Raw genomic sequence first — 23924 nt, forward strand, 5'->3', positions numbered from 1 at the left:
ATCCAAACTGATCAAACTGGGACTCAGTTCAGAGGTCAAAGAGACGTCAATACAGCAGTGGAACCACAAGAACTGAGAAGCTTCTGACCTGCATTAACTGCTGAGAGTGACTCTTTAAAGATGCTTTAACAACTGCTGATGGTTCTGTTGGGTTCTCTCTCTCTGTTGGGTTCTCCCTCTCTCTCTCTCTGTTGGGTTCTCTCTCTCTCTCTGTTGGGTTCTCTCTCTCTCTGTTGGGTTCTCTCTCTCTCTCTGTTGGGTTCTCTCTCTCTCTGTGTTGGATTCTCTCTTTCTATTGGGTTCTCTCTCTCTGTTGAGTTCTCTCTCTCTCTCTGTTGGGTTCTCTCTCTCTCTGTTGGATTCTCTCTCTCTGTTGGGTTCTCTCTCTCTCTCTGTTGGATTCTCTCTCTCTGTTGGGTTCTCCCTCTCTCTCTCTCTGTTGGGTTCTCTCTCTCTCTCTGTTGGGTTCTCTCTCTCTCTGTTGGGTTCTCTCTCTCTCTGTGTTGGATTCTCTCTTTCTATTGGGTTCTCTCTCTCTGTTGAGTTCTCTCTCTCTCTCTGTTGGGTTCTCTCTCTCTCTGTTGGATTCTCTCTCTCTGTTGGGTTCTCTCTCTCTCTCTGTTGGATTCTCTCTCTCTGTTGGATTCTCTCTCTCTGTTGGGTTCCCTCTCTCTCTGTTGGGTTCTCTCTAAAGGGTTCAGACACAGTGGTTAATGGGTTAACAGCACATGGTGGTGAAGCATGCGGAGTGAGAGAGGAGAGAGGAGAACCTCAGTGTCGGTTCTCCAGCGTTCTTCACCTGCAGCAGCTTCACTAAGAAAAGGTCCAGGAAGTCCTGCAGCAGCTCTCACCTGAAGCAGAGACTGTATCCCCCCTAACAGGACCTGGACCTGGTTCCTCATGACAGGAGCCTGGCAGCTGAAAGCTCTGCTCCTGTTCTGCTGTGGAGAACCGAGAACCTCCAGCAGACCAGCTCTCTGAGAACCAAGTGTTCTCCTGGGACCGTCTGGGACTAACAGCTCTTCAAGGGCCAGGCTGTTCCGGGCTTTTAGGTTCTATTGTAGATTTACCAGGAAGCCAGTGAAGAGAAGCTCATACTGTTCTGATGTGTTCTCCTGCTGGTTCTGTGTATCTGTGCTGTTTCTCCTAGAGCCATATGAAATCCGTGTTAACGGAATCGCGGACGGAATCGTGGAAATGACCAATAAAAACGGAATTGGAATAAAACGCGGAATATTGCGGAATTCGTCCTAATCTGGTCTGAAATTCAGTTTTCGGGAGAAAATGGAACCTTATAGTGCAAAGCAAACATGCCGGGGGGACCGCCCGAGCTGCTGCAACATGTACGTCACTTCCACAGCACTGCTAACATGCTAAAGCTGCGTTCACAACGCCAAATGCTTTCCGCGATTTTGCGTCAAAACACAATTGAAAACAAATGTGAACGCGCGTTCCAGCCACGACGAGACGCGACGCAACAACACCATGTCCAAGCGAGCTGCTCCCTCCCCTCTCACACATTCAAGAAAGTTATGAAACTCCACGCTAAGCGCTAAATGCAGAGCAGAACAGTACACGGACTTTTATGCCTCCGGGGAAAAGCTTTTTTGTAAATACTGTCAACGTACCGTGGACTGGACTCGCAAAGACGCATGTGACTAATTGAAAAGTATTTCTTTGTTGCAGGACTTTAAACATTAAATGGACTGTTATATCCTATTAAATTGTGGACATTTATTCATTTCCACTTACCAGACACCTTTTTTTATGGTAAAAATGAGCATAAAAAACAAAATACCAAATTCAGAAATGTTAAAACGGAAAAAAACGGAATTTGGGAAAAAATAAAACGGAATTGGGGAAAAAATAAAACGGATTTCATATACCTCTATTTCTCCATCAGCACAGATCTACCAGGATCCCTGTATCAAGTTCTCTCCATCATAATGGATTCACCAATATCCCTCCAGCAGGATCCCTGTATCAGGATCCGTCCAGCAGGAGGTGCTGTTCTGTCAGTGAGCTGAGTCCCCGGCTCAGAGGACCTGGACTGACTGCCGGTAAAGCTGTACAGCCTGGCAGCTGATCCGGTGGACTCTGTAAGGGACTGTGAACCGGCAGGACTCAGAACCGTTTGTTTTAACAGTCGAGTCCACTCCAGTCTCACCAACATGTCCTGTGGAGGACTAAAATGTGGACGTGCACATGAGTGCCGAGTCCCCCTGCTGCCAGTGAGTCCTGGGTGGCTCCACCTCAGTCCCGTCTGGTGGATCCGAGCCGGTCCAGCCGGCCTGCAGCCACGGGACGGCCCACCTGCTGGGACCGCTCAGGAGCTGGTGGCAGGTTGTTCAAAGCCTTAAATACTCTGGCTGTAACTGGACTCTTTGAAGACGCTTCCAGGCCAGGAACAGAGACAGTAGTTCCCCACAGAACGAACCCTGAACCGTCTGATCTCTTCCTGAAACCATCTGAGCTCACACTAGCTGGCTCTAAAGCTCCTGGGGAAAAAAAAATGTGATTATGCGATCGCATGAATTCATGCATAAATCACCCTTTTGCCGCTGATTATGCAGGGGCCACTTATTTTCCAAAAGGGCGCATAATTCCCGCAATAATCTCACATTTACCGCAAAAAAAGAGAAATAGTCTTGAAGTGCTGTGACGTTCAATGAACGAGTCGTTCGTTTTAACGCGTTCTTTTAAGTGAACGATAAGAGCCGGATCACAGCTGTCTGAGAGCCGTTCCTTTGTGCAAATAGTCCACGTTTCCTTCACGGGTCTCCTGAGTGTCTCCTGAGTGTCTCCTGAGTGTCTCCTGAGTCCAGCTGTCCCCGCTGCCTTCATGTGAATGACGGAGTTTCAGTTTTCCGCAGCAGTTCCAGTCACCTGAACGCAGCAGCTAGCTAGCGGAGGAGGAGAGTCCAGAACCCGGAGAGGAGCCGGGGTTTGCAAGAACTGGTTTCCTTATTAACTGGCGACTGGGTTTCTTTCACGTCCCTTGTTGCTGATAGATGTTAAAAAGATCCAAGATCCCAGTGGAGGGATTCTCATGTAGGGATCCTGGAGGAAGGATCCTGATGGAGGGATCTTGGTGGATCCATTATAATGGAGAGATCTTGATACAGGGATCCTGGTGGATCCATCCTGATAGAAAGACATTAATGGGGTGATCCTGGTAAAGGGATCCTGATGCAAGGATCCTGGAGGAGGGACACCGGTGGAGGGATCCTGGTGAATCCATTCTGATGGAGAGATCCCAATGGAGGGATCCTGGTGGAGGGATCCTGATGGAGGGATCTTGGTGGCTCCATTATAATGGGGAGATCTTGATGCAGGGATCCTGGTGGATCCATCCTGATAGAGAGAGACTAATGGAGTGATCCTGATGTCGGGATACTGGTGGATCCATCCTGATGGAGGGATCCTGGTGGATCCATCCTGATGGAGGGATCCTGGTGGAGTGATCCTGATGGAAGGATACTGGTAGATCCATCCTGATGGAGGGGATCCTGATGGAGTGATCCTGATGGAGGGATACTGGTGGATCCATCCTGATGGAGGGATCCTGATGGAGGGATCCTGATGGAGGGATCCTGGTGGAGTGATCCTGATGGAGGGATACTGGTGGATCCATCCTGATGGAGGGATCCTGGTGGAGTGATCCTGATGGAGGGATACTGGTGGATCCATCCTGATGGAGGGATACTGGTGGATCCAGCCTGATGGAGGGATCCTGGTGGAGTGATCCTGATGGAGGGATACTGGTGGATCCAGCCTGATGGAGGGATCCTGGTGGAGTGATCCTGATGGAGGGATACTGGTGGATCCATCCTGATGGAGGGATCCTGGTGGAGTGATCCTGATGGAGGGATCTTGGTGGAATCCCACTAATTCCAGCACAACAAACAGGACCACTGTTGTCTGTCAGAACTGCTTTTTCAAGAAAGAAATTTCAAGAAAATCACAAAACTATATCAAGAACATTTCAAGAGCAATTCAAGGCCTTCTTTTTTCATTTTTTTCTAGTTCTTCTTTAAATCACAGTAAATGTGTTTTGCTTGTCATGAAAATGTTTTAGATGTGTAGGAGTGACCAAAACATTATAAATCAGTAAGGAGAAATTCTGACTGGCTGCCTCTGAAATCCTGTTTGCCTCCTGCAATCTTTCTCTTTCTGATTTAATCAGAAATCACACATGCTCAAACATGGTCTGATTATTAAGAGGTTAATGGAGAACAAGGCGGATGTGTCGGACACCATGGCTGTTGGGGCTGGTGTTATCACCGGTAGTTAGACTGGTTAAAGAGAGAGCAGAGCGTCTTGCTCAGCAGGATGACAGGAGTACCTGTTGTTTCAGAGCAGCTGTGCTCCACCAATCAGGGCCGGCTGGAGGCTGAGACCCTGCCACCATGGGCCATGGCAGGTGGTGCAGGTGGTGCAGGTGGTGCAGGTGGTGCAGGTGCTGCAGGTGGTGCAGGTGCTGCAGGTGCTGCAGGTGGTGCAGAGCTGTGACTGCACTGGGTACCAGTTCCCTGTGATTTCCATGCAGGCCTGGATCTGTGTTTCCAGACAGTGTGCAGGTCTCGGGTTGTCGGCGGTTTCCCACCCTGGCTGGGTTACCTCAGTGAAACACAATAGCAGTGATTTGTCACATAAGAGTCTGAAAGTTCCGATGTAGGACTCCCTGAAGAACATTCATAGAGCGCACAGCCCAGAGTGTGAGCTGTTCTTTAAATCAAACCTCATATTGCGACCAGTGCTGCGTCAGGCGACAGCTAAAGCTCAGCTTTCTGTCATCGTGAGGTTCTAAATGTGAGCCGCCGGCTGGGGGGAACCAACCCTGAAACTGGCCTCAGGTGGCCCTCACATGTGTGGTCCAGTTTACTGCAGCAGGCTCTGGCGTCTCCCATCAGGCTCCAGCAGGCTCCATCAGGCTCCATCCTCCTCCGTCAGGCTCCATCATCCTCCAGCCTTCTCCATCAGGCTCCGTCAGGCTCCATCCTCCTCCATCAGGCTCCATCAGGCTCCATCCTCCTCCATCAGGCTCCATCAGGCTCCAGCCTTCTCCATCAGGCTCCGTCAGGCTCCATCCTCCTCCATCAGGCTCCATCAGGCTCCATCAGGCTCCATCCTCCTCCATCAGGCTCCATCAGGCTCCAGCCTTCTCCATCAGGCTCCATCAGGCTCCATCAGGCTCCATCAGGCTCCATCAGGCTCCATCAGGCTCCATCAGGCTGTCGCTGTGGCTCCATATGAGAATGCTCAGTTGAATCTTATTCATGGTGGATTATCTTTGCACTGCGTCTGAAAACATCCTCTAAAATCTGCTGAAATGTTTGCGTTTCATGACAGTCCCTCGTTCTGCCTGTTTCTTACACACATCCGTAGAAGTGAACACAACAGCAGGTCAGAGCTGGTGAATGGAACCAGGACTAGTGAAGAGATGAGTTTTCCAGGTCTGGGGACAGGGACCTAACGGTCCAGAACAGGTTGTGGTTTGTTCTCAAGCAGATGTGCTGACTTGTCTTTGATCCCTGGAAAGATGCCGGTAAATGTGCTGCTGTCGGGTTGTTGGATGGATTTTGGACTGTCTTGTTCTGGATTTTGGACCGTCTTGTTCTGGATTTTGGACCGTCTTGTTCTAGATTTTGGACCGTCTTGCTCTGGATTTTGGACCGTCTTGTTCTGGATTTTGGACCGTCTTGTTCTGGATGTCCGTCCTGGAGCTCTGTCTCTCCAGACCGCTCTGTCCTGTGTTTGGTCTGGGTGCTGTCCCTGATGGGATTTGGTGTGAGCGTCTCCAGAAGGATCTCATTGTCTTAAAATGGACCAGTGAGATTGTGTTCTGACGAAACCTTTGACTGACCATGTGGATGATCAGTGCTAATGAGAACATGTTTCTGTACATCCAGAGCATTATGTAATGTCACTGACTAAACCAGCACTGGCGAGACCAGCTGGTTCTGCTGATAACGCTGCATCAGCATCATGCTTTGGGTCGATCCGGTCCAGGTGGGGTTCAGCCTGAACTCAGCTAGTCAACAGAAATCCTGAAGAACTGACCAGAAACTCTTGTAGGTTCTTCAGGACTGTTGGCAGCACAACGCCAGCAGACCCCATGAGGTGGACTCACCTACTGAAAGTAGTCGTGATCACTGTTATCTTGAAACTCTCCTCACATTTCCCGAGGCGTAAGTCCTCGGTTCTGCGCTGCAGCAGAGCCAGAAAGAAAGGCAGAGTTTTGTTCCCATGCATGTGAATTTAACCACCAGAGCACCGTTAGCTGTTAGCGTGACAGTGACAGACCGGTCCTGGACCCAGACACAGAGATCCAGCCCTCCGCCATGGAAAGCTGCTCTCAGCATCCCAGAGACCGGTGAGAGGCAGGAACAGCGAGCTGACCACCACGGCTAAGTGGAGAAGCAGACCCAGCACCGCAGATCTGCATCCAAAATAATCCATGGACTTCCTCCCGACTCCGAGGCGGGGAATTTATTGTCATAGTGGAGGATCAGGATCTGTGGTGAGCCTCCCACAGTCGCTGCCAGGAAGTGAGGATGAGGAGGATGAAGGGCTGCATGAGCAGTACATCACCTCCTGAAGGAAGCAGCACAGGAAGAGTGAGGCTGCCACGGAGAACGAATGGAAGGAAGCTTTCCAGACAGGCGCTCTCTGGGACCTCTGTGGGTTCGTGTTTGAGGGTGGAGGCTGGAAGCTGAGCCACGGAGGAGCCGGCTCTAGATGGACTCAGAATGTCTGCTGGCCTCGGTTTTGGTGGAGATCCCTAGTTTTTCTTCTGAGCGTGACCTTTGACAGGCAGAGTAATTCAATCGCTGCTTGAGTTGTCTGTCGTGTATCTTAGCTGTCAAACTGTGGAAACCCAAAGAACATGAACCCTCTTTTTCCACTATGATTCTGGCTCCTGAGTGATGCTTCTGCCACCAAACCCAGGCTAAGAAAACAAACGTGGTCCCTAAATTGGACCTTTGTTCAGAAACCCTTGGCCCGGCCCGTGTGTCTGATGGATGCCCGAGGCCGTGAGATGTATCCACGCGGTGCGATTTCCTCTCTGGAGGAGACGAGCTAATTTAGGCAAAGTGTTGGGAACCTGAGTGGGTTCCGTCTGGCCTGGCGGTGGTTTGTGGGATCGGGCACCAGCGGTCAGAAAGACTGTGCAGATCCTTCATGTCCAGATCCATGCAGCTCCTCTCTCACTGTGGTGAAGCAGGAAAGTCCCTGCGTTCATATTACTCATCATTTTAATGAAACAGAATTGAGGATGCGATCACCTCATTTCATCATATTGTTTCATCAGCATCAGTTTCTTAATAACCTACCAGTAGTGTTGCCACCCTGCACCTGCACAGGAACACACACAAGTGTTTTCACTGTCACGTCATGTTGTGTGTCACTCTGTTTCCCATCATGCAATGCTCCCCACCACTCTTTTCTTTAAACTTCCATTGTAAAATCAGCAGTATTGTGTTGACTGAGCCGCAGTTCTGTCTTCTTCACTTTGGGGTGATGGTTCCCCTCAGGCCTCTCTGGCTCGGAACCAGCTGGATAGCATGCTAGCAGCTGCACATGAGGACAGTTAGCCCACTGACCCTGGAGGGCTGTCTCCAGCGGCTGGTTGTTTCAGCAGGAGCGTGCAGGACAGATGTGCTACTGCAGGGGTGGTAAACTCCAGCCAGTTCAGAGCTCAGATGAAGTGGGTTCAATGAGTCAGAGACAAACGAATGTACGAATTTAACCAACGCTGAAGCGGCTTCGCTAACTGCAACCTGAAATACTGACTGCCTCACCGACGGCTGCTCGGGTTACTGTTCAACTGCTGCCGTCAGTAGCTTCATGCTAGCGCCAGAGCTGCTGTCAGTAGCTTCATGCTAGTGCTAATGCTACTATCAGTAGCTTCATGCTAGCGCCAGAGCTGCTGTCAGTAGCTTCATGCTAGTGCTAATGCTACTATCAGTAGCTTCATGCTAGCGCCAGAGCTGCTGTCAGTAGCTTCATGCTAGTGCTAATGCTACTATCAGTAGCTTCATGCTAGCGCCAGAGCTGCTGTCAGTAGCTTCATGCTAGTGCTAATGCTACTATCAGTAGCTTCATGCTAGCGCCAGAGCTGCTGTCAGTAGCTTCATGCTAGTGCTAATGCTACTATCAGTAGCTTCATGCTAGCGCCAGAGCTGCTGTCAGTAGCTTCATGCTAGTGCTAGAGCTGCTGTCAGTAGCTTCATGCTAGCTTCATGCTAGTGCTAGAGCTGCGGTCAGTAGCTTCATGCTAGTGCTAGAGCTGCGGTCAGTAGCTTCATGCTAGTGCTAGAGCTGCTGTCAGTAGCTTCATGCTAGCTTCATGCTAGTGCTAAAGCTGCCGTTCAGCTCATGCTCTCGGTGTTGAGTGAAGTCGGTCTCGTAGTGGAGTTCCTGTATTCATTCTACTGCGTCCGTCACCCTGTGGTCCAGACCCTGGTTTTGGTTGTGGGCCACATGTTTGACACCCCTGCAGTAGTGACCCTGACCGTCCCGCTCTGGCTGTTTAACCTGAGACCAATGCTTTGGCATGCTGATGTCCACTGACCATATCTTCAGAAGGGGGTGGGGCCGTCGCTCATGATGTCCTGTCTGTCTCTGTGTCCTCAGGGAGCCCCAGGAGAGCCAGGACTGTCAATCATTGGACCAAGAGGACCTCCTGTAAGTGTCCCGGAGGTTCACCTGCCGTGATTCACATGTCACGTCTGTCCTTTGCAATTAGAGACACTTGTCCCATTCAGGCGTTTGACTGTTGGACACATGACGTCCACCCAGACAGGCTCCATTAACCTCTGAGTGCTTCCTCCTCCAATGCTGGAGCCCAGCGGTGGAATCCAGTCTGCCGGGAACCTGCTCCACTGCTCAGTTTTCACAAGGTGACCTGAAGCTGTGGAAGATTCAAAGGAACTCTGAGGTTCCGCCATCCAAAGTGGAGCACACTGTTATTTCAGCCTGTTCTCTGCTTGTGTTCGCATCCTGGATACCCAGAGGTGTTGGTCACCTCAGGACGCCAGGAGGGGGAAAACACTGCACAGCTGCTGGAGCTCGCCACTCTCCTCAGGCTGAGCTATGGCGAGGATTCAGACAGGTGGATCTGGTCCGATCGGACCGCTCACACAGAGAAACGTCCACTAAAACCTGAATCCGTTTCTGGCCTCAAGTCGTCAGTGGTAAACAGCTGACGGAGCAGACCTCCATTGAATCCTGATCTGACTCTGTCCTGGTTCATATTTCAGAGCTAGTGTGTGTGGAAGCAGACCTGGAATGAAGCATGGGGGAGTAGCTGGAGCTCAGTAAACATCCAGGGGTTCTCCAGAGAAAAGAGAAGCTCTTGTTTTAAAGGTTTTGAACCACACTGCATTTCCATGGTCACCCCTTATGCTTCCAGTCATTTCTGCTGGACCCGACACTTTGAACAGTGAATTCCATTCTGGGAGTGGTCAGAAATCAGAGTGAGGAGTTTTCTTGTGACTTCGTACTGCTTACCCAGCTGCAGCAGTCCATGGTTTGGGACTGGTGTTTTGTGAAGTCGAACAGAAGCTCTTCAGGCCTGACATGCTGGTGGCGACACGTTTGCCTTTCCCTGAATTGTCGTTGGTTCGCTCATCTTAATTTTGTCGACACTCCCATGGGTATTGAATGTCCCGAGCGGTCCAGCAGACCACCAGCAGTGCTCTGGCTGAGCCACCTGGACTCAGAGCCTCCTTCCTCCCGTCCTCTACCATCCGTCTTGATTAGATCAGAACTCTTTTGTCTTCGTTCTCCTGTCTAATAAGCATCGGATGTCCTTTGTGTGTTTCCAGGGACAACCTGGCACAAGAGGATTTCCAGGATTTCCAGTAAGTTCTGCTTTCATTTGTCTTCACTACGTCTTCTCTGAACTGATGCTAAATTGAATGTTTGACATGAAGCAACTGCTTCAGCTCTCCAGCTGTGGGTACGAATCCCGCTCATTGCTCCACCTCCAGATCTTCTCGTCTGCTTGTGTTTCCTGGGTTTTCTGTTTAACCTGTTTGCAGTTCATGTGCAGGGATGTCCCAGTTTGATAACTCCCTCCTCTAAAGCCCTGACGCTGTGGTATCACTCCTGGTTTCACCTCCCTCCTGCTGACTGATCCATTCCTTCCACTGAACCCTCTTTATCATGCTCCTGTTTGCATGTGAAGTGTATGATGTGGCACATTCTCTACACAGTAAACCAGCCCATGCTTTCTGAGCATGCTTCTCTAACCACTGCAGTGACTTTACGTTTTACGGGGATGGCAGAGAAGAGTTGTTTAAACATAAGAGAACATATAAGTGATCTGGGCAGTGTTCTTTTAAGGAGTTTCTCACTGAATGGATGAGTTGTCCTGAATCCCACCAGGCACAGACCTGAAACTCCCACATTTCAACCACACCAAGCAGATTGTGCTAACGACTGGTTTTCAGGACGGCCTGGGGACGTGATGTAAATGCTGCTCTTGTCTTTACTCAAAGGGATCCTTCTTTTCTCTCACCCCAGGGTCCAATTGGACTGGATGGCAAGCCTGTGAGTTTCCTCGAGTTCCTGTTAAAATGTGAAATTAGGAAGTAATTAGAGCTCTAGCCGATCCCTGTGGTGAAAATCAGCACACTTAAACCGAGAGTAATGACGGTCATTAGTGGTGTCATTACTGTTAATGAGGGGCTTAAACGTCTCTGAAAGACCTTTGGTGCAAACCAAGTGAAGACGTTGACTCAGTGACTGTCCTCTCTGCTTTACTGTTCACACAGGGCCAGAGTGGACTGAAGGGAGACACCGTAAGTACCGCAGACCAATCAGAAACCCCCTCAGCACAGAAGCAGCGTCTCATCGCTGCCAGATAGACGGACTCCAGCTGTGGAGCCTCACATCTGTCCTCAGCCCTGTGGCTGGTTTAACAGTGCAGAGGACAGGCTGAGACAGCTGCTGTTCACCCTGTCCTCACTCCCTTTCACTCTGTTCACCCTTCATTTCACTCTGCTCGCCTTTCTTTTCACTCTGTCCACTCTTCACTCTGTCCACTCTTCTTTTCACTCTGTCCACTCTTCTTTTCACTCTGTTCACCTTCTTTTCACCCTGTTCACCTTCTTTTCTGAATCATGTATTGTCTTCACTATTTCCAGGGTATTGATTCCTTATTAGTCATTCAGTGATCAATCATTCATAACTAATAATCTGATTATACGTTAGGTTCATTGCAGAGAGAAGTGAGTTATGTTAAACCAAAGTTATGTTGGGTTTGGTGTATTGGTCAGGTTGGTTGGTTGGTTGGTTGGTCGGTCGTTGGCAGTCTAATTGGCTGGTTGGTTGTTTGGTTGGTTGGTTGGTTGGGTGGTTGGTTGGTTACTTACTGGCAGTCTAATTGGTTGGTTGGTTATTTGGTTGGTGGGTTGGTTGGGTGGGTGGTTGGTTGGTTGGTTGGGTGGTTGGTTGGTGGGTTGGCTGGGTGGTTGGTTGGTTGGTTGGTTGGTTGGTTGGTTGGGTGGTTGGTTGGTTGGTTGGTTGGGTGGTTGGGTGGTTGGGTGGTTGGTTGGTTGGGTGGTTGGGTGGTTGGTTGGTTGGTTGGTTGCTCGGTGGGTCGTTGGCAGTCTAATTGGTTGCTTGGTGTGCTGAAGCAGGGGAGAACTAGCACATGGAGGATATGGGCTCTGCAGAAACAGGTTTTGAGACGCCGGATCTAAATTATTACAGTAATGCAACATCCGTGCACAGTGACAAGCCGCTGCATTCATACAACAGGTACAATGTGTTGGACGCCTCTTCAGGGGTTCAGTGGCTTTCCTGTTGACAAGACAACAGATGGACACAGCAAGACGGGAATCAAACTAACAACTTTTATGGCTGGAAGACAAGGTCAACCATCTGAGCCACGAGGTCTTCTTAGCATGTCACAATGAGACAGGAAGCTGGACTTCTTGCTCAGTGACACCTGTGAAACTCTCCAGATCATGTCCTCAGGTGGTTCTGTTCGCTCTGGGCAGCAGTGAGCAGGACGAGCCGGACGTGTCCAACACATTAACAACATCAGACTACTGACAACTCGGGAAGTAAAATACACAAAGACACAAGAAAATAAATCTGTTAGCGGAGGAAATCACATCAATCATCACCACTGAATTGAGATTAGTGGCTGTGCTGCCTTGGTAGAAGGACAGGAGCAGGAAACCTCCTGTGGATGACTCCTGTGAGGACTAAATCATTTCCAGCTCCAGATTCACAGGATAATGAAGCCTCTGTTCCTCCTGAATGTCGGGGAGGTGGAGTTTATTCCACTGCTGCCTAACTAAGGCCAGAGCTTTAGCTCACCGCAGAGTCAGAAGCTTCTCACATGTCAGCGTTTGCGGCCCTTCGCTCTGGTCTGAGTGGGGAGTTAACACGCTGGGGTTTGTTTTGGAAGCAGAGAGCTCAGGCCTGCTGTGATCCAGTGATCCAGGCCAGACCAGGAGCCTGAGGAGGGCCCAGCGCCCTGGAAATACAGCTCAGTGTTGATTAATGAGCCCATAAAGAGCTCATGTTGCTCCATCTCCTTCCTGACAAACGTAGGAGGATTAAAAGTGCTTTGATGGGTTGTCTGGTGGGTGTAGAACCAGGCCCTGCTGCAGCCTGGTTCTACTGGACCAGCACTCATTAATCACCAGGAGCGGAGCTCTGACAGCTCTCCACCCTGGACTCTCTGAGGAGGGCCTGCTGGGAGTCCAACAGACTGCTTCAGCCCAAGCTCACAATGAGAACAGACTCTGAGTGGCTCCGTCGCTGTCATGCAGCCGGTGACCGTCCACGCTGTTCCTGCACGAGTCCGAGCTGTGACGGTGACGGAACACGCTCTTCAGTGTAGTCAGTGAGTAGATTCTGAAGTTAACCACTGGCGTAGTGTGACACGTCTCAGTATATTTGGTAGCTTCAAAATAAAAGTAAACTCAGCCTGATTGGTTCATGATTTAAAGAGCTGTAATGATTAGGGACACTTTATTCTCTCCTCTATCCCGTAACCCCAATCACCTCAGCAGAAAGTCTCCTCTGGGTCTGGTTCTGCAGAAAGTCTTCTCTGGGTCTGGTTCTGCAGAAAGTCTCCTGTAAGTCTGGTTCTACAGAAAGTCTTCTCTGGGTCTGGTTCTGCAGAAAGTCTTCTCTGGGTCTGGTTCTGCAGAAAGTCTTCTCTGGGTCTGGTTCTGCAGAAAGTCTCCTGTGAGTCTGGTTCTACAGAAAGTCTTCTCTGGGTCTGGTTCTGCAGAAAGTCTTCTCTGGGTCTGGTTCTGCAGAAAGTCTTCTCTGGGTCTGGTTCTGCAGAAAGTCTCCTGTAAGTCTGGTTCTACAGAAAGTCTTCTCTGGGTCTGGTTCTGCAGAAAGTCTTCTCTGGGTCTGGTTCTGCAGAAAGTCTTCTCTGGGTCTGGTTCTGCAGAAAGTCTTCTCTGGGTCTGGTTCTGCAGAAAGTCTCCTGTAAGTCTGGTTCTACAGAAAGTCTTCTCTGGGTCTGGTTCTGCAGAAAGTCTTCTCTGGGTCTGGTTCTGCAGAAAGTCTTCTCTGGGTCTGGTTCTGCAGAAAGTCTTCTCTGGGTCTGGTTCTGCAGAAAGTCTTCTCTGGGTCTGGTTCTGCAGAAAGTCTCCTGTAAGTCTGGTTCTACAGAAAGTCTTCTCTGGGTCTGGTTCTGCAGAAAGTCTTCTCTGGGTCTGGTTCTGCAGAAAGTCTTCTCTGGGTCTGGTTCTGCAGAAAGTCTCCTGTGAGTCTGGTTCTACAGAAAGTCTGAGTGAATGAAAGGGTGGAGGTGATGTGGAACTCACTGAGTGGGTGCTGTTGGTGTCAGTCAGAGATCTGCAGTCTGGTTGTGGTCCTGGTCCTGGTCCTGGTCCTGGTATCAGAGGGTTCTGAGTGGGAGCTGGTGCTGGAAGTCTGGACCAACAGAGTGAATCCAGTGAGACTTGGTGTTTCCGTCATGTGACCTGTGCTTTGGTGTCTTGCAGGGTCAGCGTGGTCCCAGAGGACTCCCCGTAAGTCTCTGCCATCGTGGTCTACAGACGTTCAGTCTGAATCCAGCTTGTAACGCCACTCCTTTCATTTTCAGGGGGAACCTGGACCCAAAGGAGAGAAGGTGAGACCGTCTGCAGAATTCAGACACTCAGAGAGCAGCAGTCCCCCGGAGCAGGGGTCCGGTTCCCACCTGGTGGCCCCAGGTGTCTGCTGAAAGTACAGAGCATGGCGGCGCTGAATTCAAACTCGGTGTACTGCGGTTCAGTCACTCCTCTGCCACATGGACAGGAAACGCTAACATTACAGTCACAATGAGGGACTGATGAGCTGGAAAGAAAGCCTTCCCATCTGACTGGATGAGTCCTCCAGGAACCAGTCCGAGAAAACCACCCGTCACATGACGTCTTCTCACATTAGGCTGAAGGATCATGACTCCGGAGTGACGACACCGGGTTTGAGTTCAGAGTCCACACTCCACTGGGCCGAGGCTTTAGCTGGATCCCAGCCTTCATCAGTACTGTCACCTGACTGATCCTCGGAGTGTCTTCCTGTGTCTGAATGTGTCTCTGCTCCTCTGCAGGGCGTCTGCGGAGACTACGCTCACAGGGTAAGGACACCTGGACGGCTGGGCTGGCAGGGGAGATCCAGCCACGCTGGTAATCAATCAGATCTATGAGTTCAGGCTAAATCAACCAGATCCATCTGGTCTGTTAGAGTCAACCAGATCCATCTGGTCTGTTAGAGTCAACCAGATCCATCTGGTCTGTTAGAGTCAACAAGATCCATCTGGTCTGTTAGAGTCAACCAGATCCATCTGGTCTGTTAGAGTCAACCAGATCCATCTGGTCTGTTAGAATCAACCAGATCCGTCTGGTCTGTTAGAATCAACCAGATCCGTCTGGTCTGTTAGAGTCAACCAGATCCATCTGGTCTGTTAGAGTCAACCAGATCCATCTGGTCTGTTAGAATCAACCAGATCCGTCTGGTCTGTTAGAATCAACCAGATCCGTCTGGTCTGTTAGAATCAACCAGATCCGTCTGGTCTGTTAGAATCAACCAGATCCATCTGGTCTGTTAGAATCAACCAGATCCATCTGGTCTGTTAGAATCAACCAGATCCATCTGGTCTGTTAGAATCAACCAGATCCGTCTGGTCTGTTAGAATCAACCAGATCCATCTGGTCTGTTAGAGTCAACCAGATCCATCTGGTCTGTTAGAATCAACCAGATCCATCTGGTCTGTTAGAGTCAACAAGATCCATGTGGTCTCTTAGAATCAACCAGATCCATCTGGTCTGTTAGAGTCAACAAGATCCATGTGGTCTCTTAGAATCAACCAGATCCATCTGGTCTGTTAGAATCAAGCAGATCAAGTGACTCTGTTTCTGTAAGGAGCGGAAAATGTAGGAGAGAGTGTTACAGTGGTACAGTGGGGGGGTACAGTGGGGAGGGTGGTACAGTGGGGGGGTACAGTGGGGAGGGTGGTACAGTGGGGAGGGTGGTACAGTGGGGAGGGTGGTACAGTGCGGGGGTACAATGGGGAGTGCTACGGTCCGGGGGGGTCCATAGTACAGGTTCCTCTCCACTGCCTCTGACAGGAAGGGGCCCATCATGATCAGACGTGATCAGCTCCTCAGGGAACCACAGGGGGGCTGTTCCTGTAGCCCTGCTCTTCTGAAAGATCTCCTCTGAAACTCTTTTCACACATTCTTCTCTGTTCAAGGCCCTGCAGCAAGAAAGGTTCTGAGGTTATCAGAGAACATTTTCCCTTCAACAACAGAACTGAGAGGAGGGGCTTCAGTGGAACTCTGTGTTTTTAGGCTCCTTTATTTCGCCAGCTGTGTGGGAGGTTTGGCTCCGGCTCCAGGTCTGGGTCCGGCTCCGGGTCCAGCTCCAGCTCCGGCTCTGGGTCTGGCTCCGAGTCTGGCTCTGGCTCCGGCTCCAGGTCTGGGTCCGGCTCCGGGTCCAGCTCCAGCTCCGGCTCTGGGTCTGGCTCCGGGTCTGGCTCTGGCTCTGGCTCCAGGTCTGGGTCCGGCTCCGGGTCCAGCTCCAGCTCCGGCTCTGGGTCTGGCTCCGGGTCTGGGTCTGGCTCTGGCTCCAGGTCTGGGTCCGACTGTTCTTTCACCTGCTTCAGTAAAAGTTCCATTAAATGTGAAACTTCCTTCTGATGTGATGCAGAGGAAAGTTCAGCCCGGTTCTCACTGAAAGGTTTTCACGGTTCCAGCCCAGCAGAGGGAACCTCCTGCTGAGCCGGGCTGCCCTCGTCCCCGGCCTCAGAGGGTGGGGGGGGGGTGGGGGGGTGGGGGTTCAGTCGCTGTTTGTCTGACCACCTCCCTGGTGTGCAGGGCCTGTTTGTGCCGGAGCTGCCTCTGAAAACCCTGGCCGCCTTGCGCTCCAGTCAGACTCTGACGCTGAAGGTTTGTGGGTGAAGCCGGCACCCTGACTGATCGCTCGGGTGGAGGGAGGTTTCACCAAGTCGAGCTGCAAAGAGAGCCACTGAGTACCGCGCCCCCCCACCCGCCGACCTCCACCAGGAAACACGGGGGGCGCCGAAAAACACACCTGTACAGAGAATGCAGCTGGACCTGAGTCCAGGGATGCCAATATCGAAACGGATTCCAGCTGAGCAAAGCAAGCTGTTTGACACGGGCACAAATAAGATCACTGTGAAGAGCGCAAAATGCTGAATATCATAATAAGCAGGCGTCTTGCGGTCTTGCGTTTGGATGTTGGCAGCCCTTGACTTGTGGCAGGAGGAGCTGTTTCCGTGGTGGAGAGGCGGGACCCTGGGCGACAGTCAGCTCGAGACTTGCCTACTTTTACTACATTTCCTCCCCTACTGATGACCGACTGACAGCAGCATGTATATATTTCCATTCAGACAGCTCCTGTGCAGCGGGTGGCGGTGGGCTGGTCGGTGCTCAGGGCTGTGATTGGTCAGGGCCCATCTGGGGGCGGGGCAGGTGTGTAGCTGTGGTGAAGCCGTAGAGCAGGAGCACTCTGGACTGCAACTGATGTGGAAATATGTACGCTCTGGTAAAAGTAGGCAAGTGTGAGGCAGCTGGTTGTCCATGTGTGTGTGTGTGTGTGTGTGTGTGTGTGTGTGTGTGTGTGTGTGTGTGTGTGTGTGTGTGTGTGTGTGTGTGTTTGTGTGTGTGTGTGTGTGTGTGTGTGTGTGTGTTTGTGTGTGTGTGTGTGTTTTTGTGTGTGTGTGTGTGTGTGTGTGTGTGTGTGTGTGTGTGTGTGTGTGTTTGTGTGTGTGTGTGTGTGTGTGTGTGTGTGTGTGTGTGTGTGTGTTTTGTGTGTGTGTGTGTGTGTGTGTGTGTGTGTGTTTGTGTGTGTGTGTGTGTTTTTGTGTGTGTGTGTGTGTGTGTGTGTGTGTGTGTGTGTGTGTGTGTGTGTGTTTTGTGTGTGTGTGTGTGTGTGTGTGTGTGTGTGTATGAGAGCCTGTGTCTGACGCTGCTGGTGGTCTCAACAGAAGCGGCGTATTGTACAGCCCTGTGTTGGACAGTTGGCCACAGTAAGTCTGGACCTCCCTCCCTCCGGTACTGCTCTCCTCTCTTTGTGGCAACACTGGCGCCCACCTCTGCTCCGCTGAGCGGCGCTGCGCTGCGGGGGTCTGGACGCTGTCCGCCGGGGACGCCGTGTCCGCCGCCGGGGCGTCCACGGCGTCCACGGCGTCCCTGAGCCTCTCCAGGCCCCCGCTGTGCTCCGCCTCCTTTCCCGTTCTTTCACTTGACTTCCCGTTTCCTCACGTTTCACTCTCTTCTTCTGTGTCTCTTTCTCCCCCTCCCCCTCCCCCTCCCGCCTCCTTCTCCCATTCCACCCTCTGTGGGCTCCTGGTGACCTTTGCCCTGTGACCTTTTTGCACCGCCACCTGTGCTTTGTGACTCCCCGGCAGATGTTGCCCATCACATTGCGCAACATGCCCTCAATAAGCCCTCTAATCCTAAAACGCCTGAAGGTACAACTCTTTCTGCCCCCTGCCCGCCGCCATGCTGCCCCGCCCACGCCGCCGTGCTGCCATTAACTACTGCTCTGCCGCTTCGTCTGAATGTGCTGAAGGTTTTTCTTTTAGTCCTGGTCTGGTTTCTGGTCATCTACTGATGAGTCCAGCAGTGTTCTGCTGACTGAGCTAAGTAAGACCTCTGGGAGTTCTGGGACGTAGTCCTGAAAAACCAAATAAGCTATTCTACTACCCTCCAGCTGCCCTGTGGACCGGACAGTGTGCTGCCCTGTGGACCGGACAGTGTGCTGTCCTGTGGACCGGACAGTGTGCTGCCCTGTGGACCGGACAGTGTGCTGCCCTGTGGACCGGACAGTGTGCTGTCCTGTGGACCGGACAGTGTGCTGCCCTGTGGACCGGACAGTGTGCTGCCCTGTGGACCGGACAGTGTGCTGTCCTGTGGACCGGACAGTGTGCTGCCCTGTGGACCGGACAGTGTGCTGCCCTGTGGACCGGACAGTGTGCTGCCCTGTGGACCGGACAGTGTGCTGCCCTGTGGACCGGACAGTGTGCTGTCCTGTGGACCGGACAGTGTGCTGCCCTGTGGACCTCGTGCTGAGCATGCTCTGTCCTGGCCTGTTGGTTCCTGTCCGGTCTGTCCTGGTTCTGCTGGCCCTCATTGGGCCTCCTCTCAAAGAGTCCATATCTTCCCATCGGTGCCGAGCGGTGGATTTCCATTGTGTTGAGAACACAGTGCTTTATAATTCTTATACATCTAGTTTTTTTTCCCCTCCAGCGTTCTTTCGTGTCTGTTTGTGGTCAAATTGTGCAGAGCAGCACATTGTATCTTGATCCTCTGGTGGCTGAGGCCTCTCGGTGTAACCCTGAGGAGAAACATCCAGGACCATTCATCATCTCAGGAGACAGTTCCCCCATAGCAGCGGAGCACTGATGAAGCCTGGGTTTGATGTGGGCGGATATGGTCTCTATTATCTCCAGCAGAAGCTTGGCAGCGCCGTCTGCTCCAGAGCTACTGTAGAAGTGACGGCAGCGAGGCCAGCTCTTTCTCTGACAACCGCTCCAAGATGGAGCACATGTGCTGAAAAGAAGTCATCAGCTCAGATGTGTCTATGGGCTGGCTGCTGGGACATACTGCCCTGTGGAAATCTCAGTACCTCAGGTCAATCTCAAATAACAGGAGCTATTTGAGCTTTGGCCAGAGGAAGGCCTTGCTGGGCAGCAGGCTGCTTTAACCTCTTCTGATCCTGAGATTCTGTAAATCCGCTGTGGCTTTGGTTGGAGGTAAATCTCAGGATGGCGAGGAATCATTAGATTAAAGTGGCGCTGAGAGAAGCTCCAGAGCGGATCAGCCAGTCAGCCCGGTGTGGGTCGAGTGGAGTCTTCACCTTCTCCCTGTGTCAGCCGGCCTCAGGCCTGGTTCACTGAGCCTGGTGACGGTCCAGAACAACACCGGGAGTGGGACCAGGGGCTCACTGATGGCCGCGGTCTCAGTACTGAGACCACTTCCTGGACAGACCCGGTCCACGCTGTGAACCCGGTTCATAACGTGGTCTGGTTAGACTGGCCGGGACAGTGAAGGTCACCCAGAGGTCAGTGAGTGGAAGTGACCGAGTGACGGCTGAAGCAGACCCAGTGAAACAAGATTCCGTATGAAGAACCTCTGTAACTGCTTGCCTGGCTGCCACTCTAACCACCTCCGAGCACCCCCCCCCCCTGCAGTGCAGTGTGACACTGTGTTGGCATGTTGCTGCTCTCAGCCTCTCCAGGACGGCAGGTTGTAACTGAAGGTCTCTCAGCAGGGCGAGCCTGGAGCGCAGGGCCCCCCAGGACCTCCGGGGCCCCCGGGACCCCCAGGGGCCGCAGGCTTGGATGGAATCAGCGGCCCCCCGGTGAGTTTCACGTTTCAGCCTGTTAGTTGGTAGGGAACATTCTGCAGAGCTGAATAAACCAGCAGCCGGGGCGTCTGGAGCCGTTCAGTGAAAACTGGATTTCACGGCGTTTTCCAGAAAGGAGCAAACAGTGAAAACCAGATCCAGTCTTCATGCTGTGACGCAGCGTCGAGCTCTCACATGGTGAAGCTGCCTCAGCTCCGCCTCCATCGTCCAGCCCTCCTCGTCTGACTGGACGGAGGTTCTGGCAGAAGCTAGTCTCCTGAGCATGCCGCCTCCCGACAGCCAGATGGGTGTTTCCTCAGTGTCTGCTGCCACAGCAGCTCCAACGTAGAGACTCTGACGCCGTCCCGTTGGTTCTGACGTCAGAGGAAAACCCTTAAAGCAGGGGAGCCAAACATCCGGCCTGCAGACCTGAAGCAGGCCTCACCGACAGGACACCACTCCACCCAGCTCAGAGCCAGACTGGGTTGGATCCTGCGGCTGCTCCGGGTCTCTGGTGGTCCTCCCAGAGCCACACTCACCGTGTCCATCGGCAGTGCTGTCACACTCACTGCACTCATGAAGAGTCTCTGCATTCAGTGTAACCTGCTTGCCGTTGTTCCACAGGGTAAGCCTGGGGAGCCGGGAAAACCAGGAAAAGACCCCCGGGTGAGCCTGGGCACAGCAGCCCCCCTCAGAACTCCCTGCAGACCCCCCCGACCCCCCCCCCCCCCACTGAAAGTGTGTTTGTGACATGACCCTGGTGTTAATCTGTGCTTTGTTTCTGCAGCTTCTGCCCGGACTGAAGGTGAATATCTTTATCTTGGGAACCAACCTGTCTGATGACACACACACACACACACACACACACACACACACACACACACGCACACACAAAACACCAACTCAAACAGCCTGATGAAGCCGGTCCTGAGTCCGGACGTGTCTGCCGACCCTTCAGGCCTCAAACCGGGTCCTCACAGCTGAGGCTCACGTGGTGCTCTCGTTGCCACGGGTGGTTTGGAAGGAGGACTGTAGCGGCAGAGGTGTGCCTGGGCCGGCCCGGCTCCAGCTGCACAGTCAGCCCGAGCAGGGGAGGCTTCAGCAGGGAAGCAGCACTCTGAAGCCGTCCACTCAGGCCTCACGCTCAGGCTCCTCTGCCCAGAAGGCTGCTGTTAGCCGTTAGCTGTTAGCTCCACCCACTCTCTCTGCTCTCCGCAGGGTGAACCGGGAGCGCCGGGACACAAGGTCAGTTCACCGCTGGCTTCAGATGGTATCAGCACCACTCAGGATGTGTTGGAGAACGCCACCACTCCACCGCAGCACACACCAGAAACAGGGCCAGTCTGTTCAGGAAGGAAACCCCTGCTGAGGCCCATTCAGAGCATTCTGGGCTGGGTTAGGGCTGGAGGGCTAGAGGGTCAGGGTTGGAGGGCTAGAGGGTCAGGGTTAGAGGGCTAGAGGGTCAGGACTAGAGGGCTAGAGGGTCAGGGTTAGAGGGCTAGAGGGTCAGGGTTAGAGGGCTAGAGGGCTAGAGGGTCAGGGTTAGAGGGCTAGAGGGCTAGAGGGTCAGGGCTAGAGGGCTAGAGGGTCAGGGTTAGAGGGTTGGATCTGGGTCAGGGCTAGTCAGACCAGAGAGGAGTACCTGTTTACAGTTTTTCACAATTGCTAAGACACATTTCTTGAAACCTCCATCCATTTTCTCAAAACCTTAAACACAAATCCAAAAATCCACACTACATTCACAAAAACCTCAGACATTTCTGTCAAAATCGAATTATCGCCTCAAAACCAGTTCTCTCGTGATCAAAACCACACTATGCGTTCAGATCTCACACACAGCAAGTCAAAACATGTTCACCTCAGATCGTTCATTAGACACTACATGAAATAACTGAGGACACAGCAGCAGTCCTCACTTTTAAACCTGCTGGGTTCTTTTCCCAACCCATTTTCCTGGGTAGCCCTAGATTTTGTGCAGATTGGGTCGCTTTTACCCCAAATTAGATGAATTGTGTCGACCCAGCAGAGTGAGTTGATGATTTGAACAAAATCACCATTTTGAACACTCCTGCAGCTCCTTCTCCTTCTTGCATCTGGAGACTTCTGGCAACAAACGCAACAGAAAACTGGAGTCCTGTGTTCTCACAGAAGATTATTGCAATGGCTAAGAAGGAAAAGACATATGACATCCCTCTCCTTATACTCATGTGTGGCTTTTGCTCAGTTGGTAGAGTGGTTGTCTAGCAGTTGTGAGGTTGTTAGTTCAAATCTTTTCCTCTACATGTCAATGAACTGCACTGAACCCCAGCTGGCTTCCAGTGGAGGGTTTGACAGCCTTGCAGGGCAGAGGGCACGTGTTTCTGAATTCTGAGGGTTTACATTTTTACTGTAAAGTAACCTTCCCAGACCCGCTGATAAATCTTGACCCAGCATCAGGGTCAAATCTTCAGCCCAAACAGCTGGGTAGAAATAACCCCGCTTTGGCTCAGTCCCTTTTGGACCCAGCGCTGGGTCAGCAATTCCACTCAATGTGGGTTATTTTTACAGTAACCCAGCAGTTTTCAGAGTGTGTAGTGCACAGAACATGTTTATTTTACGTATTTGAAATGCATTTACAAAAAAAAACCCATCTAAGTCAAAGTGATATCTAAATTGACCGTCATAACAAAAAATAAATACAAAACAAACAAAACAAAAGCACACTCCTGCATGGTCACGGTCCTGGAGATTCAGTCTCCAGCATCTTGTCTTTGTGCACACTTGGTCTGATCACATCATTAGAAATATGTGTGTTCAGTTTTGAGTTGTTGTGTGTAAAAGATGACAGCTGTGTTGGAGTTGTGTTCACATTTTGCTGCCAGTGATTACAATTTTGCAAAAATGTTGTGAAATGTGTTTAGCGACTGAGAATGTGTCTAAGGTTTTGCAAAAAAGAGCAGATTGGTTTTGAAAATTGAGCATAGGACCTGAACAGTGTTTAAGTTTTTGCCAAAGGAGTGTTTGATTCGAAAAATGAGTTTAGGCCACTGAGAGTTTGGTTCAGGCAATGGGGTTTAGTGTTTTAGCAATTGTGAAAAACTGTAATAAGAGGAAAGTGTCATGGCGTCTCCATGGATCAGCTTCAGATCAGGTGTTCTCGTCTTGGCAGGGCGATCGAGGGGATCCGGGCCTACCAGGACCTGAAGGATCAAAGGTACTCGGCTCCAGTGTTCTGCTCTGCTCCTCGTTTCGGTGGTTTTATGCTTGACATTCACCTTTCATAGCGTCCAGTTCTGCTTCTGTCAGGTTCTCTGGGCTGTTACGTAATGGTTATGGTTTGTATACTAGCAGCACCACCTACTGGCCTACCATGCTAACTGCATCATGTTCACAACATTGATATCTAACTGAAACTTTGGCCCGGGGCTTCAGTCCTTGCTGGTTATGATCAGGTGTGTCAGCACTGTGCTTCCAGGTGAATGTGAAGCTGGCCGTCTGCTCAGCTTCAGCTTCAGGTTCGCTCAAATGAAGTGAAGCTCCTCTGATGCCGCGGTCCTCACCTCCGCTCAGACGTCCTGCTGCTGTCCAGACGCTACTGCTCCGGCCTCTGAGAGCAGTGCAGGCGGTGTTCTGGTCTCCTAGACCTGATCAATCGATCTGCTGATGACTGGTCATCCTGAGGACAGGGGTGATGGACAGGAGTTGTTGACACACAGGTGGACTGACCTGCAGTGACGGTGTTGGGTCTTCACTGCAGGTCCAGATATCCTGACCTTGAAGAGACGGTGTAGATCAGTGTCTCCCAGTCCTGAGGACCAGGACTGGGAGACACTGAGGACTGACAGGGTCTTCTGTTGGGCTCAGTCCTCACTGTCTCCTCTGAAACCTGCTGCTCCCTCTAGTGGACGGTCTTATTTACTGCATTTCTTTCTGCTCTGCTTCACAGGGAATTAAAGGAGACCAGGGCATCAAGGTGAGGACGCACGCACACACACACACACACACACACACACACACACACACACACACACACACAAACTTAGCAGAGTGTGTATCGCTGTCCTCTGTCTCGTGTTTGTCGGTGGGGACATGTCCTGTCAGGTCCA

At 51.6% G+C, this 23924-nt stretch overlaps 1 protein-coding gene across 14 annotated transcripts in view; it reads left to right on the forward strand.

Moving 5' to 3' along the window:
* The window catches only part of col13a1 (collagen, type XIII, alpha 1), a 114983-nt gene that overhangs the window by 57443 nt on the left and 33616 nt on the right, over positions 1 to 23924 (forward strand). For 9 of the 14 annotated variants that reach the window (XM_030107500.1, XM_030107502.1, XM_030107509.1 and 6 more), the window contains 14 exons: positions 8641 to 8691; positions 9834 to 9869; positions 10534 to 10560; positions 10785 to 10811; positions 13992 to 14018; positions 14093 to 14119; positions 14579 to 14605; positions 17900 to 17962; positions 19762 to 19854; positions 20464 to 20505; positions 20627 to 20644; positions 21058 to 21084; positions 22988 to 23032; positions 23765 to 23791. In XM_030107500.1, coding sequence (XP_029963360.1) covers positions 8641 to 8691; positions 9834 to 9869; positions 10534 to 10560; positions 10785 to 10811; positions 13992 to 14018; positions 14093 to 14119; positions 14579 to 14605; positions 17900 to 17962; positions 19762 to 19854; positions 20464 to 20505; positions 20627 to 20644; positions 21058 to 21084; positions 22988 to 23032; positions 23765 to 23791 — 537 coding nt within the window. Of the gene's footprint in view, positions 1 to 8640; positions 8692 to 9833; positions 9870 to 10533; positions 10561 to 10784; positions 10812 to 13991; positions 14019 to 14092; positions 14120 to 14578; positions 14606 to 17476; positions 17519 to 17899; positions 17963 to 19761; positions 19855 to 20463; positions 20506 to 20626; positions 20645 to 21057; positions 21085 to 22987; positions 23033 to 23764; positions 23792 to 23924 lie in introns of all 14 variants that reach the window. The other 5 variants (XM_030107503.1, XM_030107514.1, XM_030107504.1 and 2 more) reach the window with 4 other exon arrangements.

Source organism: Salarias fasciatus, chromosome 13 (assembly GCF_902148845.1).
Source record: "Salarias fasciatus chromosome 13, fSalaFa1.1, whole genome shotgun sequence".
Classification (NCBI taxonomy): Eukaryota; Metazoa; Chordata; class Actinopteri; order Blenniiformes; family Blenniidae; genus Salarias; species Salarias fasciatus.